General features: G+C 41.6%; 1 protein-coding gene across 2 annotated transcripts in view; it reads left to right on the top strand.

Moving 5' to 3' along the window:
* Positions 1–16839, top strand: part of LOC139750434 (PX domain-containing protein kinase-like protein) — an 87624-nt gene that overhangs the window by 20165 nt on the left and 50620 nt on the right. For both annotated transcript variants that reach the window (XM_071665247.1, XM_071665238.1), the window contains exon 6: positions 12702–12864. In XM_071665247.1, coding sequence (XP_071521348.1) covers positions 12702–12864 — 163 coding nt within the window. The remainder of the gene's footprint in view (positions 1–12701; positions 12865–16839) is intronic.

The raw sequence follows: 16839 nt of genomic DNA, 5'->3' as shown, positions 1-16839 counted from the left end.
TCTGTGGGGCCTGGGTGTGGATAGGGAGCTGTGGTTTTCGTGCATTGCACTTGACAGCTAGAGACTGAGTGTGAATGAATGTGGCCTTTTTGTCTGTATTTCTGGCACTGCCTCACATAAGCAGGGGATAGCAATGCTGTTGTTCCTTAGGGGTGGGGTAGCAACAGGAATGGATTAAAGGCAAGCAAGTATGAATAGGCACATTTGTATGTATGTAGTGTCTGTGTATGTGTATGTATACGTGCTTATGTGGACGTTTATATGTATATGTATATATATGTATATAAGGGGAGTGGGGAAGGAATGGGATGTATTTAGGGAATCAGTGATGGATTGCGCAAAAGATGCTTGTGGCATGAGAAGAGTGGGAGATGGGTTGATTAGAAAGGGTAGTGAGTGGTGGGATGAAGAAGTAAGAGTATTAGTGAAAGAGAAGAGAGAGGCATTTGGACGATTTTTGCAGGGAAAAAATGCAATTGAGTGGGAGATGTATAAAAGAAAGAGACAGGAGGTCTAGAGAAAGGTGCAAGAGGTGAAAAAAAGGGCAAATGAGAGTTGGGGTGAGAGAGTATCATTAGATTTTAGGGAGAATAAAAAGATGTTCTGGAAGGAGGTAAATAAAGTGCGTAAGACAAGGGAGCAAATGGGAACTTCAGTGAAGGGCGCAAATGGGGAGGTGATAACAAGTAGTGGTGATGTGAGAAGGAGATGGAGTGAGTATTTTGAAGGTTTGTTGAATGTGTTTGATGATAGAGTGGCAGATATAGGGTGTTTTGGTCGAGGTGGTGTGCAAAGTGAGAGGGTTAGGGAAAATGATTTGGTAAACAGTGAGGAGGTAGTAAAAGCTTTGTGGAAGATGAAAGCTGGCAAGGCAGCAGGTTTGGATGGTATTGCAGTGGAATTTATTAAAAAAGGGGGTGACTGTATTGTTGACTGGTTGGTAAGGTTATTTAATGTATGTATGACTCATGGTGAGGTGCCTGAGGATTGGCGGAATGCATGCATAGTGCCATTGTACAAAGGTAAAGGGGATAAGAGTGAGTGCTCAAATTACAGAGGTATAAGTTTGTTGAGTATTCCTGGTAAATTATATGGGAGGAATATTGATTGAGAGGGTGAAGGCATGTACAGAGCATCAGATTGGGGAAGAACAGTGTGGTTTCAGAAGTGGTAGAGGATGTGTGGATCAGGTGTTTGCTTTGAAGAATGTATGTGAGAAATACTTAGAAAAGCAAATGGATTTGTATGTAGCATTTATGGATCTGGAGAAGGCATATGATAGAGTTGATAGAGATGCTCTGTGGAAGGTATTAAGAATATATGGTGTGGGAGGCAAGTTGTTAGAAGCAGTGAAAAGTTTTTATCGAGGATGTAAGGCATGTGTACGTGTAGGAAGAGAGGAAAGTGATTGGTTCTCAGTGAATGTAGGTTTGCGGCAGGGGTGTGTGATGTCTCCATGGCTGTTTAATTTGTTTAGGGATGGGGTTGTTAGGGAGGTGAATGCAAGAGTTTTGGAAAGAGGGGCAAGTATGAAGTCTGTTGGGGATGAGAGAGCTTGGGAAGTGAGTCAGTTGTTGTTCGCTGATGATACAGCGCTGGTGGCTGATTCATGTGAGAAACTGCAGAAGCTGGTGACTGAATTTGGTAAAGTGTGTGAAAGAAGAAAGTTAAGAGTAAATGTGAATAAGAGCAAGGTTATTAGGTACAGTAGGGTTGAGGGTCAAGTCAATTGGGAGGTGAGTTTGAATGGAGAAAAACTGGAGGAAGTGAAGTGTTTTAGATATCTGGGAGTGGATCTGGCAGCGGATGGAACCATGGAAGCGGAAGTGGATCATAGGGTGGGGGAGGGGGCGAAAATTCTGGGAGCCTTGAAGAATGTGTGGAAGTCAAGAACATTATCTCGGAAAGCAAAAATGGGTATGTTTGAAGGAATAGTGGTTCCAACAATGTTGTATGGTTGGGAGGCGTGGGCTATGGATAGAGTGGTGCGCAGGAGGATGGATGTGCTGGAAATGAGATGTTTGAGGACAATGTTCGGTGTGAGGTGGTTTGATCGAGTAAGTAACGTAAGGGTAAGAGAGATGTGTGGAAATAAAAAGAGCGTGGTTGAGAGAGCAGAAGAGGGTATTTTGAAATGGTTTGGGCACATGGAGAGAATGAGTGAGGAAAGATTGACCAAGAGGATATATGTGTCAGAGGTGGAGGGAACGAGGAGAAGAGGGAGACCAAATTGGAGGTGGAAAGATGGAGTGAAAAAGATTTTGTGTGATCAGGGCCTGAACATGCAGGAGGGTGAAAGGAGGGCAAGGAATAGAGTGAATTGGAGTGATGTGGTATACCGGGGTTGACATGCTGTCAGTGGATTGAATCAGGGCATGTGAAGCATCTGGGGTAAACCATGGAAAGCTGTGTAGGTATGTATATTTGCATGTGTGGACGTATGTATATACATGTGTATGGGGGTGGGTTGGGCCATTTCTTTCGTGTTTCCTTGCGCTACCTCGCAAACGCGGGAGACGGCGACAGAGCAAGGAAGAAAAGAAAAAAAAAAATATATATGTATGTATGTATATGTGTGTGTATATATATATATATATATATATATATATATATATATATATTTTTTTTTTTTTTTTTTTTTTTTTTTTTGCTTTGTCGCTGTCTCCCGCGTTTGCGAGGTAGCGCAAGGAAACAGACGAAAGAAATGGCCCAACCCACCCCATACACATGTATATACATACGTCCACACACGCAAATATACATACCTATACAGCTTTCCATGGTTTACCCCAGACGCTTCACATGCCTTGATTCAATCCACTGACAGCACGTCAACCCCGGTATACCACATCGCTCCAATTCACTCTATTCCTTGCCCTCCTTTCACCCTCCTGCATGTTCAGGCCCCGATCACACAAAATCTTTTTCACTCCATCTTTCCACCTCCAATTTGGTCTCCCTCTTCTCCTCGTTCCCTCCACCTCCGACACATATATCCTCTTGGTCAATCTTTCCTCACTTATTCTCTCCATGTGACCAAACCATTTCAAAACACCCTCTTCTGCTCTCTCAACCATGCTCTTTTTATTTCCACACATCTCTCTTACCCTTACGTTACTTACTCGATCAAACCACCTCACACCACACATTGTCCTCAAACATCTCATTTCCAGCACATCCATCCTCCTGCGCACAACTCTATCCATAGTCCACGTCTCGCAACCATACAACATTGTTGGAACCACTATTCCTTCAAACATACCCATTTTTGCTTTCCGAGATAATGTTCTCGACTTCCACACATTCTTCAAGGCTCCCAGAATTTTCGCCCCCTCCCCCACCCTATGATCCACTTCCACTTCCATGTTTCCATCCGCTGCCAGATCCACTCCCAGATATCTAAAACACTTCACTTCCTCCAGTTTTTCTCCATTCAAACTCACCTCCCAATTGACTTGACCCTCAACCCTACTGTACCTAATAACCTTGCTCTTATTCACATTTACTCTTAACTTTCTTCTTTCACACACTTTACCAAACTCAGTCACCAGCTTCTGCAGTTTCTCACATGAATCAGCCACCAGCGCTGTATCATCAGCGAACAACAACTGACTCACTTCCCAAGCTCTCTCATCCACAACAGACTTCATACTTGCCCCTCTTTCCAAAACTCTTGCATTCACCTCCCTAACAACCCCATCCATAAACAAATTAAACAACCATGGAAACATCGCACACCCCTGCCGCAAACCTACATTCACTGAGAACCAATCACTTTCCTCTCTTCCTACACGAACACATGCCTTACATCCTCGATAAAAACTTTTCACTGCTTCTATATATATATATATATATATATATATATATATATATATATATTTTTTTTTTTTTTTTAAACTATTCGCCATTTCCCGCGTTAGCGAGGTAGCATTAAGAACAGAGGACTGGGCCTTTGAGGGAATACCCTCACCTGGCCCAATTCTCTGTTCCTTCTTTTGGAAAATTAAAAAAAAACGAGAGGGGAGGATTTCCAGCCCCCCGCTCCCTCCCCTTTTAGTCGCCTTCTACGACACGCAGGGAATACGTGGGAAGTATTCTTAATCCCCTATCCCCAGGGATATATATATATATATATCTTTTCTTTCTTTCAAACTATTCGCCATTTCCCGCGTTAGCGAGGTAGCGTTAAGAACAGAGAACTGGGCCTTTGAGGGAATATCCTCACCTGGCCCCCTTCTCTGTTCCTTCTTTTGGAAAATTAAAAAAAAAATGAGAGGGGAGGATTTCCAGCCCCCCGCTCCCTCCCCTTTTAGTCGCCTTCTACGACACGCAGGGAATACGTGGGAAGTATTCTTAATCCCCTATCCCCAGGGATATATATATATATATATATATATATATATATATATATATATATATATATGTATATATGTATATATATATATATATGTATATATATATATATTTCCCTGGGGATAGGGGAGAAAGAATACTTCCCACGTATTTCCTGTGTGTCGTAGAAGGCGACTAAAAGGGAAGGGAGCGGGGGGCTGGAAATCCTCCCCTCTCGTTTTTTTTTTTTAATTTTCCAAAAGAAGGAACAGAGAAGAGGGCCAGGTGAGGATATTCCCTCAAAGGCCCAGTCCTCTGTTCTTAACGCTACCTCGCTATTGCGGGAAATGGCGAATAGTATGAAAAAAAAATATATATATATATATATATATATATATATATATATATATATATATATATATATATATATATATATATTTATTTATTTATTTATTTATTTATTTATTTATTTATTATACTTTGTCGCTGTCTCCCGCATTAGCGAGGTAGTGCAAGGAAACAGATGAAAGAATGGCCCAACCCACCCACATACACATGTATATACATACACGTCCACACATGCACATATACATACCTATACATCTCAGCATATACATATATACACACACACAGACATATACATATATACACATGTACATAATTCATACTGTCTGCCCTTATTCATTCCGGTCGCCACCCCGCCACACATGAAATGAAAACCCCCTCCCCCCGCATGTGCGAGAGGTAGCTCTAGGAAAGGACAACAAAGGCCACGTTCATTCACACTCAGTCTCTAGCTGTCATGTATAATGCACCAAAACTACAACTCCCTTTCCACGTCCAGGCCCCACAAAACTTTCCATGGTGTACGCCGGACACTTCACATGCCCTGGTTCAATCCATTGACAGCACGTCGACTCCAGTATACCACATCATTCCAATTCACCCTTTTCCTTGCACGCCTTTCACCCTCCTGCATGTTCAGGCCCCAATCATTCAAAATCTTTTTCACTCCATCTTTCCACCTCTAATTTGGTCTCCCACTTCTCCTTGTTCCCTCCACCTCTGACACATATATCCTCTTTGTCAATCTTTCCTCACTCATTCTCTCCATGTGATCAAACCATTTCAAAACACCGTCTTCTGCTCTCTCAACCACACTCTTTTTATTACCACACATCTCTCTTACCCTTTCATTACTTAATCAAACCACCTCACACCACATATTGTCCTCAAACATCTCATTTCCATCACATCCACCCTCCTGCGCACAACTCTATCTATAGCCCACGTCTTGCAACCACATAACATTGTTGGAACCACTATTCCTTCAAACATGCCCATTTTTGCTTTCCAAGATAACGTTCTCGACTTCCACACATTTTTCAATGCTCCCAGAACTATATATATGTGTTTGAAAGAACTGTAGAGTTATTTGAAGGGCATAGCTCATATAACTTTTACTGTATGTAAAAGGCTACAGCCAAGGACAAAAGTCCTCATTAAAGCCAGACTTTGAATGAAAAGTAAAGGGTAGGAATTGAGTGAAAAAGGAATTGAATAGTTTGAGATTCTGATGAGGGGAATAACAGCCTTTTAATAGAAGGGGAAGGTTGTAGTAGCACAGTGAGAGAACGGACATTACAATGGCCCACTGTCAGATTCATAGTGATACAAATGTATTCTAGTATGAATCTATTTTGTTGATTAAGTCATAAACACAGATCAAGAATAACAGCCCTAAGAGCAAGTTGTGTGGCATGTCACTGGTTACTCTTGTTCATTGGAAATCTTCGTCAGACATTCATTCTGTGTTTTCTTTCTGTAGATAATTTTCATTACACAGGAGTTTTACCCTTTTTATTCACATTTGTTTGCCATTTCCCATGCTACTGAGGTAGTGCCAGGAACAAAGAAATGGCCTCATTTACTCACTTCTTCTGTCATGTACAATATAATGCATCAAAACCAGAGCTCCCCATCCACCATCTGGTTTCCTCTGATTGTTTCGCATGGCATGGTTCAGCCCATTGATAGCACAGCATCCCTTGTAACGTACATCGCTCCAGTTTGGTGTGTCCCATTTACCCCTTATTCCTGTCTAAAGATTCAGCTTCTTTACAAATCTCTCCCGTGGAACAGTGTCAGATGCCCTTTAGCAGTCCCTGGACGCACAAGCCACCCATCCATCATTTATGTTTAAAAAAAAAAACTCACTTGTAAAAGAAGTCTTAAAGATATTTGTGGTTTTCCTTTGCCAGTAATCATCCTTTTATCTTCTGATTACAGTAATTGGTGCCTTGATTGTGATCATGTGAAGAAATTCACCTGTTTGTTAATTTAATTGTTTATGGTTTTGATGAAATAGTAGAAAAAGTGAAAGTTGTATTTGATTTAGTAGGGGACTTAATGTTTAAGGTGCTTGGTGGTTAAGGTACATCCATAAGGGCAAGTTGGAGGCTGCACAGTTCTCTTTTTGATTATCAGGGGAACTTACAGTTTGTCAGAGGAAAACAAGTTTCTCTTTTTTGTTTGTCCTAGAATAAGAGAATTAAAAAGTTGGTACATATCAGAAGAAAGAAAGCAAATGAGATCTTTTAAGAAACATTAACCTGAATGTAAACAAGAATTACAGACTATTTTTGTAGAAGTTGAATAAGAGTAGAAGATATATGTAAGGAGTGAAAGTGAATTATACAAGTCCAGGAGAATGCTAGTAACAAAAGGTGATGTTTGTTAGAGATGGAGAGATTATGTGAAAGAACTGCAGGTGCTTCCCATTGTTTCTATAAGAGGCTGGCCTTATGAGGATTGACCTAATTATTTTGATACTTCCTTTCCTTTAATAGCGAGGCTGCAGAATTTTCTTCCTTCATTTACCCTTCCCTTTACCTGTAACGTTTTCAGGTCTACAAACACTTGAGGAACTCTTATATACATCTTCATTTTCTTACGCTTTTTTTTTCTCATCTGCAATGGTCCTGATTGGGACATGTTTTTTTTTTTTTCATACTTTGTCGCTGTCTCCCGCGTTTGCGAGGTAGCGCAAGGAAACAGACGAAAGAAATGGCCCAACCCCCCCCCCCATACACATGTACATACGTCCACACACGCAAATATACATACCTACACAGCCTTCCATGGTTTACCCCAGACGCTTCACATGCCTTGATTCAATCCACTGACAGCACGTCAACCCCTGTATACCACATCGCTCCAATTCACTCTATTCCTTGCCCTCCTTTCACCCTCCTGCATGTTCAGGCCCCGATCACACAAAATCTTTTTCACTCCATCTTTCCACCTCCAATTTGGTCTCCCTCTTCTCCTCGTTCCCTCCACCTCCGACACATATATCCTCTTGGTCAATCTTTCCTCACTCATTCTCTCCATGTGCCCAAACCATTTCAAAACACCCTCTTCTGCTCTCTCAACCACGCTCTTTTTATTTCCACACATCTCTCTTACCCTTACGTTACTTACTCGATCAAACCACCTCACACCACACATTGTCCTCAAACATCTCATTTCCAGCACATCCATCCTCCTGCGCACATCTCTATCCATAGCCCACGCCTCGCAACCATACAACATTGTTGGAACCACTATTCCTTCAAACATACCCATTTTTGCTTTCCGAGATAATGTTCTCGACTTCCACACATTTTTCAAGGCTCCCAAAATTTTCGCCCCCTCCCCCACCCTATGATCCACTTCCGCTTCCATGGTTCCATCCGCTGCCAGATCCACTCCCAGATATCTAAAACACTTCACTTCCTCCAGTTTTTCTCCATTCAAACTCACCTCCCAATTGACTTGACCCTCACCCCTACTGTACCTAATAACCTTGCTCTTATTCACATTTACTCTTAACTTTCTTCTTCCACACACTTTACCAAACTCAGTCACCAGCTTCTGCAGTTTCTCACATGAATCAGCCACCAGCGCTGTATCATCAGCGAACAACAACTGACTCACTTCCCAAGCTCTCTCATCCCCAACAGACTTCATACTTGCCCCTCTTTCCAGGACTCTTGCATTTACCTCCCTAACAACCCCATCCATAAACAAATTAAACAACCATGGAGACATCACACACCCCTGCCGCAAACCTACATTCACTGAGAACCAATCACTTTCCTCTCTTCCTACACGTACACATGCCTTACATCCTCGATAAAAACTTTTCACTGCTTCTAACAACTTGCCTCCCACACCATATATTCTTAATACCTTCCACAGAGCATCTCTATCAACTCTATCATATGCCTTCTCCAGATCCATAAATGCTACATACAAATCCATTTGCTTTTCTAAGTATTTCTCACATACATTCTTCAAAGCAAACACCTGATCCACACATCCTCTACCACTTCTGAAACCGCACTGCTCTTCCCCAATCTGATGCTCTGTACATGCCTTCACCCTCTCAATCAATACCCTCCCATATAATTTACCAGGAATACTCAACAAACTTATACCTCTGTAATTTGAGCACTCACTCTTATCCCCTTTGCCTTTGTACAATGGCACTATGCACGCATTCCGCCAATCCTCAGGCACCTCACCATGAGTCATACATACATTAAATAACCTTACCAACCAGTCAACAATACAGTCACCCCCCTTTTTAATAAATTCCACTGCAATACCATCCAAACCTGCTGCCTTGCCGGCTTTCATCTTCCGCAAAGCTTTTACTACCTCTTCTCTGTTTACCAAATCATTTTCCCTAACCCTCTCACTTTGCACACCACCTCGACCAAAACACCCTATATCTGCCACTCTGTCATCAGACACATTCAACAAACCTTCAAAATACTCATTCCATCTCCTTCTCACATCACTGCTACTTGTTATCACCTCTCCATTTATGCCCTTCACTGAAGTTCCCATTTGCTCCCTTGTCTTACGCACCCTATTTACCTCCTTCCAGAACATCTTTTTATTCTCCCTAAAATTTACTGATAGTCTCTCACCCCAACTCTCATTTGCCCTTTTTTTCACCTCTTGCACCTTTCTCTTGACCTCCTGTCTCTTTCTTTTATACTTCTCCCACTCAATTGCATTTTTTCCCTGCAAAAATCGTCCAAAATGCCTCTCTCTTCTCTTTCACTAATACTCTTACTTCTTCATCCACCACTCACTACCCTTTCTAAACAGCCCACCTCCCACTCTTCTCATGCCACAAGCATCTTTTGCGCAATCCATCACTGATTCCCTAAATACATCCCATTCCTCCCCCACTCCCCTTACTTCCACTGTTCTCACCTTTTTCCATTCTATACACAGTCTCTCCTGGTACTTCCCCACACAGGTCTCCTTCCCAAGCTCACTCACTCTCACCACCTTCTTCACCCCAACATTCACTCCTCTTTTCTGAAAACCCATACTAATTTTCACCTTAGCCTCCACAAGATAATGATCAGACATCCCTCCAGTTGCACCTCTCAGCACATTAACATCCAAAAGTCTCTCTTTCGCACGCCTGTCAATTAACACGTAATCCAATAACGCTCTCTGGCCATCTCTCCTACTTACATAAGTATACTTATGTTTTTTTTTTTTTTTTTTTCTTTTTTTCATACTATTCGCCATTTCCCACGATAGCGAGGTAGCGCTAAGAACAGAGGACTGGGCCTTTGAGGGAATACCCCCCGCTCCCTTCCCTTTTAGTCGCCTTCTACGACATGCAGGGAATACGTGGGAAGTATTCTTTTTAAACCAGGTATTCCCAATCATCAGTCCTTTTTCAGCACATAAATCTACAAGCTCTTCACCATTTCCATTTACAACACTGAACACCCCATGCATACCAATTATTCCCTCAACTGCCACATTACTCACCTTTGCATTCAAATCACCCATCACTATAACCCGGTCTCGTGCATCAAAACCGCTAACACACTCATTCAGCTGCTCCCAAAACACTTGCCTCTCATGATCTTTCTTCTCATGCCCAGGTGCATATGCACCAATAATCACCCACCTCTCTCCATCAACTTTCAATTTTACCCATATTAATCGAGAATTTACTTTCTTACATTCTATCACATACTCCCACAACTCCTGTTTCAGGAGTATTTCTACTCCTTCCCTTGCTCTTGTCCTCTCACTAGCCCCTGACTTCACTCCCCAGACATTTCCAAACCACTCTTCCCCTTTACCCTTGAGCTTCGTTTCACTCAGAGCCAAAACATCCAGGTTCCTTTCCTCAAACATACTACCTATCTCTCCTTTTTTCACATCTTGGTTACATCCACACACATTTAGGCACCCCACTCTGAGCCTTCGAGGAGGATGATCACTCCCCGCGTGACTCCTTCTTCTGTTTCCCATTTTAGAAAGTTAATACAAGGAGGGGAGGATTTCCGGCCCCCCGCTTCCGTCCCCTCTAGTCGCTTTCTACGACACGCGAGGAATACGTGGGAAGTATTCTTTCACCCCTATCCCCAGGGATAATATACATATATATATACATATACACACACACACACATACACACACATACGCACATACACACACACACACACACATACATATATATACATATGAAAAATGTAAGAAACAATTTAGAAAACAAACTTTTAGATTGAAATGAATGAAAAAAAAGAATGTCACATAATGGTTCAACATGTTTTTGTATGTGCTATTTCTGTCACTATAAGAGAAACTAACTCATAATGATGGTAAAGCTTTTAGTGAGTAAAGGGAGAGAAATGGGTTTATGGGAAAAGGTGATGTCTCAAAGGAGGAAGTAAAAAGAGCAGTAAAGGTCTTAAAGAATGGAAATGGGATCAGAAATGAAGTGGTGAGCTAGTTGGTGGTGGTGAAAGTGCTGTGGAATGGGTCTGGAGAATGTGTAGGGAAATGTGGAAAAATGGTCAGGGGCTTGAGTTTTGGACAGAGGCAGTAATTGTCCTGCTCCAGCAAAGGAAAGTAGAGTAAAAGTGAATATAGAAATTATAGAGGAATAAGTCTCCTCAGCACAGTTGGTGATGTGTTTGATGGAATGGTGATTGATCATGTTGAAAGGATTATTGGACACATCATTGGAAAGGAACAGGGTCAGATTTTTGCACTTAGACTTGTTGTAGAGCAAGTTTTATATAGAGTGAGAAGGTGTATGTAGCATTAATGGATTTAGAAAATGCATATAGTATGGTTAATGAGAAGGCACTTTTGAAGTTTTGACTTTATTTAGTGTGCATGGAAGGTTGATGAATGCTAGTGAGAACTTGCACAGTGGAGGTAGTGCATTTATGAGAGTAAGTGGGGGTATGAATGAGTGGTTTGATGTAAACATGAGAGTGCATAAGGTTGTATGATGTCACTGTGACTGTTAGATATTTTTGTGAGTGGGGCGTTGCATGAGATGAGGGTGAGGTGTGGTGAAGTTCCTAACCAAGGAGAAACTAGCTAGAAGTTTCTGTAGCTGTTGTATGCTGAAGACACTCTGCTGTCATTGATGTGAGAGGAGGATTATGAAATTGAAAATTGATGGGGAAGGGAAGGAATATTGTAAAATCAGTTTGCATGGTGAAGACCTGGAAGTTGTGGGTGAGTTTAGCTTCACCATAACTATCCTTATTAAATTTCACTGTCAAGCACTTGATTATGTAAGGGAGAAAAACTGGAGGTGCACTGAAGGCTCTAGTGAATGAAAATGACTTTGAGGATAGTATTTGTGAGAAGCTTTCACAAGGGGGTACCCATCCCATTGCTGGTGTATGGATGTGAAACCTAAGTGTGCATGGGTCAGAAAAGTTTAAACGTAAAAGCAGTAGAGATGGATGATGATTTGCATAGTGTACTTGGAATTAGGAGAATGGATAGAATGAAGATGTAAGCAAATTATTTGGTGTGAAAAAGGCATATATAGACGAAAGTCTTAAAAAGTGTATGGCAGATGATAGGTTGATCAAGAGGATAAGTTGTAGTACAGTAGAACACACAAGGGAGAAGTAGATCCTTGAAGAGAATTTTGATTTGTGCTAAGGATAAGGATATATTAGATGAGGGTGTTAGGGGAATAACTGGGAATCAAACAATGTGAAGCACTTTGTAGATGAATTTGGTATGAATGAAGACCATAGTGTCTACTGGTAAATCACCTTGGTGAATAAACTGAAAAAGTAGGAAGCAGTTTTATTATTGTGGAAGTTTATGTTTCTTTTTACTACACTAGACATGGATTAATGTAAAGGAAACAAAAGAGGGATGAGTTGGGGTGTGGTGGCTCTTTATACCTGATCCTCATCATTAATTTGGGAATGGAGTGATGATAAAATGATTGACAGAATTCGAGTGGATGTCCTGATTTGAGTTGCATTTGAATAGATATCTCACATATCTCAAATTTATTTCAGGGTAGTCTGCGTGATATGATACATCAAGCAAAGCCCCGAGGAAGTTGTTTGGTTAAATACTCAAGTGATAAACTTTTTCCCATTCACCAAAAAGATTGTGCTGTTTATGGGAGGCAGATACTGGAGGCACTTCTGTTCTTGCATGAGAAAAGTTTAGGACATGGTAAGTTCTCTTTCACTTATTTCTGGTAGGTCCTAATAAGTGGCCTTTTTATCAAAGTTTGCATTGCTTACAGTATCTTGACTATAAATACAGAATTTGAAATATTTTTTATCTTTTGGTATTGCTCTTGGTAACATAATGATTGCCATGGTTTTGCTCCTTGGGTGAGTCATCCATATACATCTGAAACAAGTGCTGGCTCTTGAAATGAAATGGATCCTGTTTACACAAAGAACCCTGTACTGATGTCCTGGAGGCTGAAAAGGACACAGAAAGGCACTTAGGAGGCATTGATTATTACACAAAAGTGCACTTGAGAACTTATTGTGTTTCATTTTCCCCGTGGACTCATAGGAATATACTTGATCAAGCGCAAAATTGTTATCCTTTCCAATATATGTATATATATATATATATATATATATATATATATATATATTTATATTTTATATTTATTATACTTTGTCGCTGTCTCCCGCATTTGCGAGGTAGCGCAAGGAAACAGACGAAAGAATGGCCCAAACCACCCACATACACATGTATATACATACACGTCAACACATGCACATATACATACCTATACATCTCAACGTATACATATATATACACACTCAGACAGATACATATATACACATGTACATAATTTATACTGTCTGCCCTTATTCATTCCCGTCGCCACCCTGCCACACATGAAATGACAGCCCCCTCCCCCCTGCATGTGTGTGAGGTAGCACTAGGAAAAGACAACAAAGGCCTTATTCGTTCACACCCATCTCTAGCTGTCATGTATAATGCACCGAAACCACAGCTCCCTTTCCACATCCAGGCCCCACAAAACTTTCCATGGTTTACCCCAGACGCTTCACATGCCCTGGTTCAATCAATTGACAGCACGTCGACCCCAGTATACCACATCGTTCCAATTCACTCTATTTCTTGCATGCCTTTCACCCTCCTGTATGTTCAGGCCCCTGATCACTCAAAATCTTTTTCACTCCATCTTTCCACCTCCAATTTGGTCTCCCACTTTTCCTCGTTCCCTCCACTTCGGACACATATATCCTCTTGGTCAATCTTTCCTCACTCATTCTCTCCATGTGACCAAACCATTTCAAAACACCCTCTTCTGCTCTCTCAACCACACTCTTTTTATTACCACACATCTCTCTTACCCTATTATTACTTACTCGATCAAACCACCTCACATCATATTGTCCTCAAACATCTCATTTCCAGCACATCCACCCTCCTCCGCACAACTCTATCCATAGCCCACGCCTTGCAACCATATAACATTGTTGGAACCACTACTCCCTCAAACATAGCCATTTTTGCTTTCGGAGATAATGTTCTCGACTTCCACACATTCTTCAATGCTCCCGGAACTTCGCCTCCTCCCCCACCCTATGATTCACTTCTGCTTTCATGGTTCCATCCGCTGCCAAATCCACTCCCAGATATCTAAAACACTTCACTTCCTTCAGTTTTTCTCCATTCAAACTTACCTCCCAATTGACTTGACCCTCAACCCTAATAACCTTGTTCTCATTCACATTTACTCTTAGCTTTCTTCTTTCACACACTTTACCAAACTCAGTCACCAGCTTCTGCAGTTTCTCACATGAATCAGCCACCAGCGCTGTATCATCAGCGAACAACAACTGACTCACTTCCCAAGCTCTCTCGTCCACAACAGACTGCATACTTGCCCCTCTTTCCAAAACTCTTGCATTCACCTCCCTAACAACCCCATCCATAAACAAATTAAACAACCATGGAGACATCACACACCCCTGCCGCAAACCTACATTCACTGAGAACCAATTGCTTTCCTCTCTTCCTACATGTACACATGCCTTACATCCTCGATAAAAACTTTTCACTGCTTCTAACAACTTGCCTCCCACACCATATAGTCTTAATACCTTCCACAGAGCATCTCTATCAACTCTATCATATGCCTTCTCCAGATCCATAAATGCTACTTACAAATCCATTTGCTTTTGTAAGTATTTCTCGCATACATTCTTCAATGCAAACACCTTATCCACACATCCTCTACCACTTCTGAAACCACACTGCTCTTCCCCAATCTGATGCTCTGTACATGCCTTCACCCTCTCAATCAATACCCTCCCATATAATTTCCCAGGAATGCTCAACAGACTTATACCTCTGTAATTTGAGCACTCACTTTTATCCCCTTTGCCTTTGAACAATGGCACTATGCAAGCATTCCACCAATCCTCAGGCACCTCACCATGAGTCATTTTTTTTTTTTTTCATACTATTTGCCATTTCCCGCGTTAGCGAGGTAGCGTTAAGAACAGAGAACTGGGCCTTAGAGGGAATATCCTCACCTGACCCCCTTCTCTGTTCCTTCTTTTGGAAAATTAAAAAAAAACAAGAAAGGGGAGGATTTCCAGCCACCCGCTCCCTCCCCTTTTAGTCGCCTTTTACGACACGCAGGGAATACGTGGGAAGTATTCTTTCTCCCCTATCCCCAGGGATAACCATGAGTCATACATACATTAAATAACCTTACCAACCAGTCAACAATACAGTCACCCCCTTTTATAATATATTCCACTGCAATACCATCCAAACCCGCTGCCTTGCCAGCTTTCATCTTTCGCAAAGCTTTTGTTACGTCTTCTGTGTTTACCAAAGCATTTTCCCTAACCCTCTCACTTTGCACACCACCTCGACCAAAACACCCTACATCTGCCACTCTATCATCAAACACATTCAACAAACCTTCAAAATACTCACTCCATCTCCTTCTCACATCACCACTACTTGTTATCACCTCCCCATTAGCCCCCTTCACTGAAGTTCCCATTTGTTCCCTTGTCTTACGCACTTTATTTACCTCCTTCCAAAACATCTTTTTATTCTCCCTAAAATTTAATGATACTCTCTCACCCCAACTCTCATTTGCCCTTTTTTTCACCTCTTGCACCTTTCTCTTGACCTCCTGTCTCTTTCTTTTATACATCTCCCACTCATTTGCATTATTTCCCTGCAAAAATTGTCCAAATGCCTCTCTCTTCTGTTTCACTAATAATCTTACTTCTTCATCCCACCACTCACTACCCTTTCTTGTCTGCCCACCTCCCACACTTCTCATGCCACAAGCATCTTTTGCGCAAGCCATCGCAGCTTCCCTAAATACATCCCATTCCTCCCCCACTCCCCTTATGTCCTTTGTTCTCACCTTTTTCCATTCTGTACTCAGTCTCTCCTGGTACTTCCTCACACAAATCTCCTTCCCAAGCTCACTTCCTCTCACCACTCTTTTCACCCCAACATTCTCTCTTCTTTTCTGAAAACTCATACAAATCTTCACCTTCGCCTCCACAAGATAATGATCAGACATCCCTCCAGTTGCACCTCTCAGCACATTAACATCCAAAAGTCTCTCTTTTGCACGCCTATCAATTAACACGTAATCCAATAACGCTCTCTGGCCATCTCTCCTACTTACATACGTATACTTATGTATATCTCTCTTTTTAAACCAGGTATTCCCAATCACCAGTCCTTTTTCAGCACATAAATCTACAAGCTCTTCACCATTTCCATTTACAACCCTGAACACCCCATGTACACCAATTATTCCCTCAACTGCCACATTGCTCACCTTTGCATTGAAATCACCCATCAGTATAACCTGGTCTCGTGCATCAAAACTACTAACACACTCGCTCAGCTGCTCCCAAAACACTTGCCTCTCATGATCTTTCTTCTCGTGCCTAGGTGCATATGCACCATTAATCACCCATCTCTCTCCATCAACTTTCAGTTTTACCCATATCAATCTAGAGTTTATTTTATTAAACTCTATCACATACTCCCACCACTCCTGTTTCAGGAGTAGTGCTACTCCTTCCCTTGCTCTTGCCCTTTCACTAACCCCTGACTTTACTCCCAAGACATTCCCAAACCACTCTTCCCCTTTACCCTTGATCTTTG

Source organism: Panulirus ornatus, chromosome 1, assembly GCF_036320965.1.
Source record: "Panulirus ornatus isolate Po-2019 chromosome 1, ASM3632096v1, whole genome shotgun sequence".
Taxonomy (NCBI): domain Eukaryota; kingdom Metazoa; phylum Arthropoda; class Malacostraca; order Decapoda; family Palinuridae; genus Panulirus; species Panulirus ornatus.
This window is presented reverse-complemented; position numbering and strand designations above follow the sequence as displayed.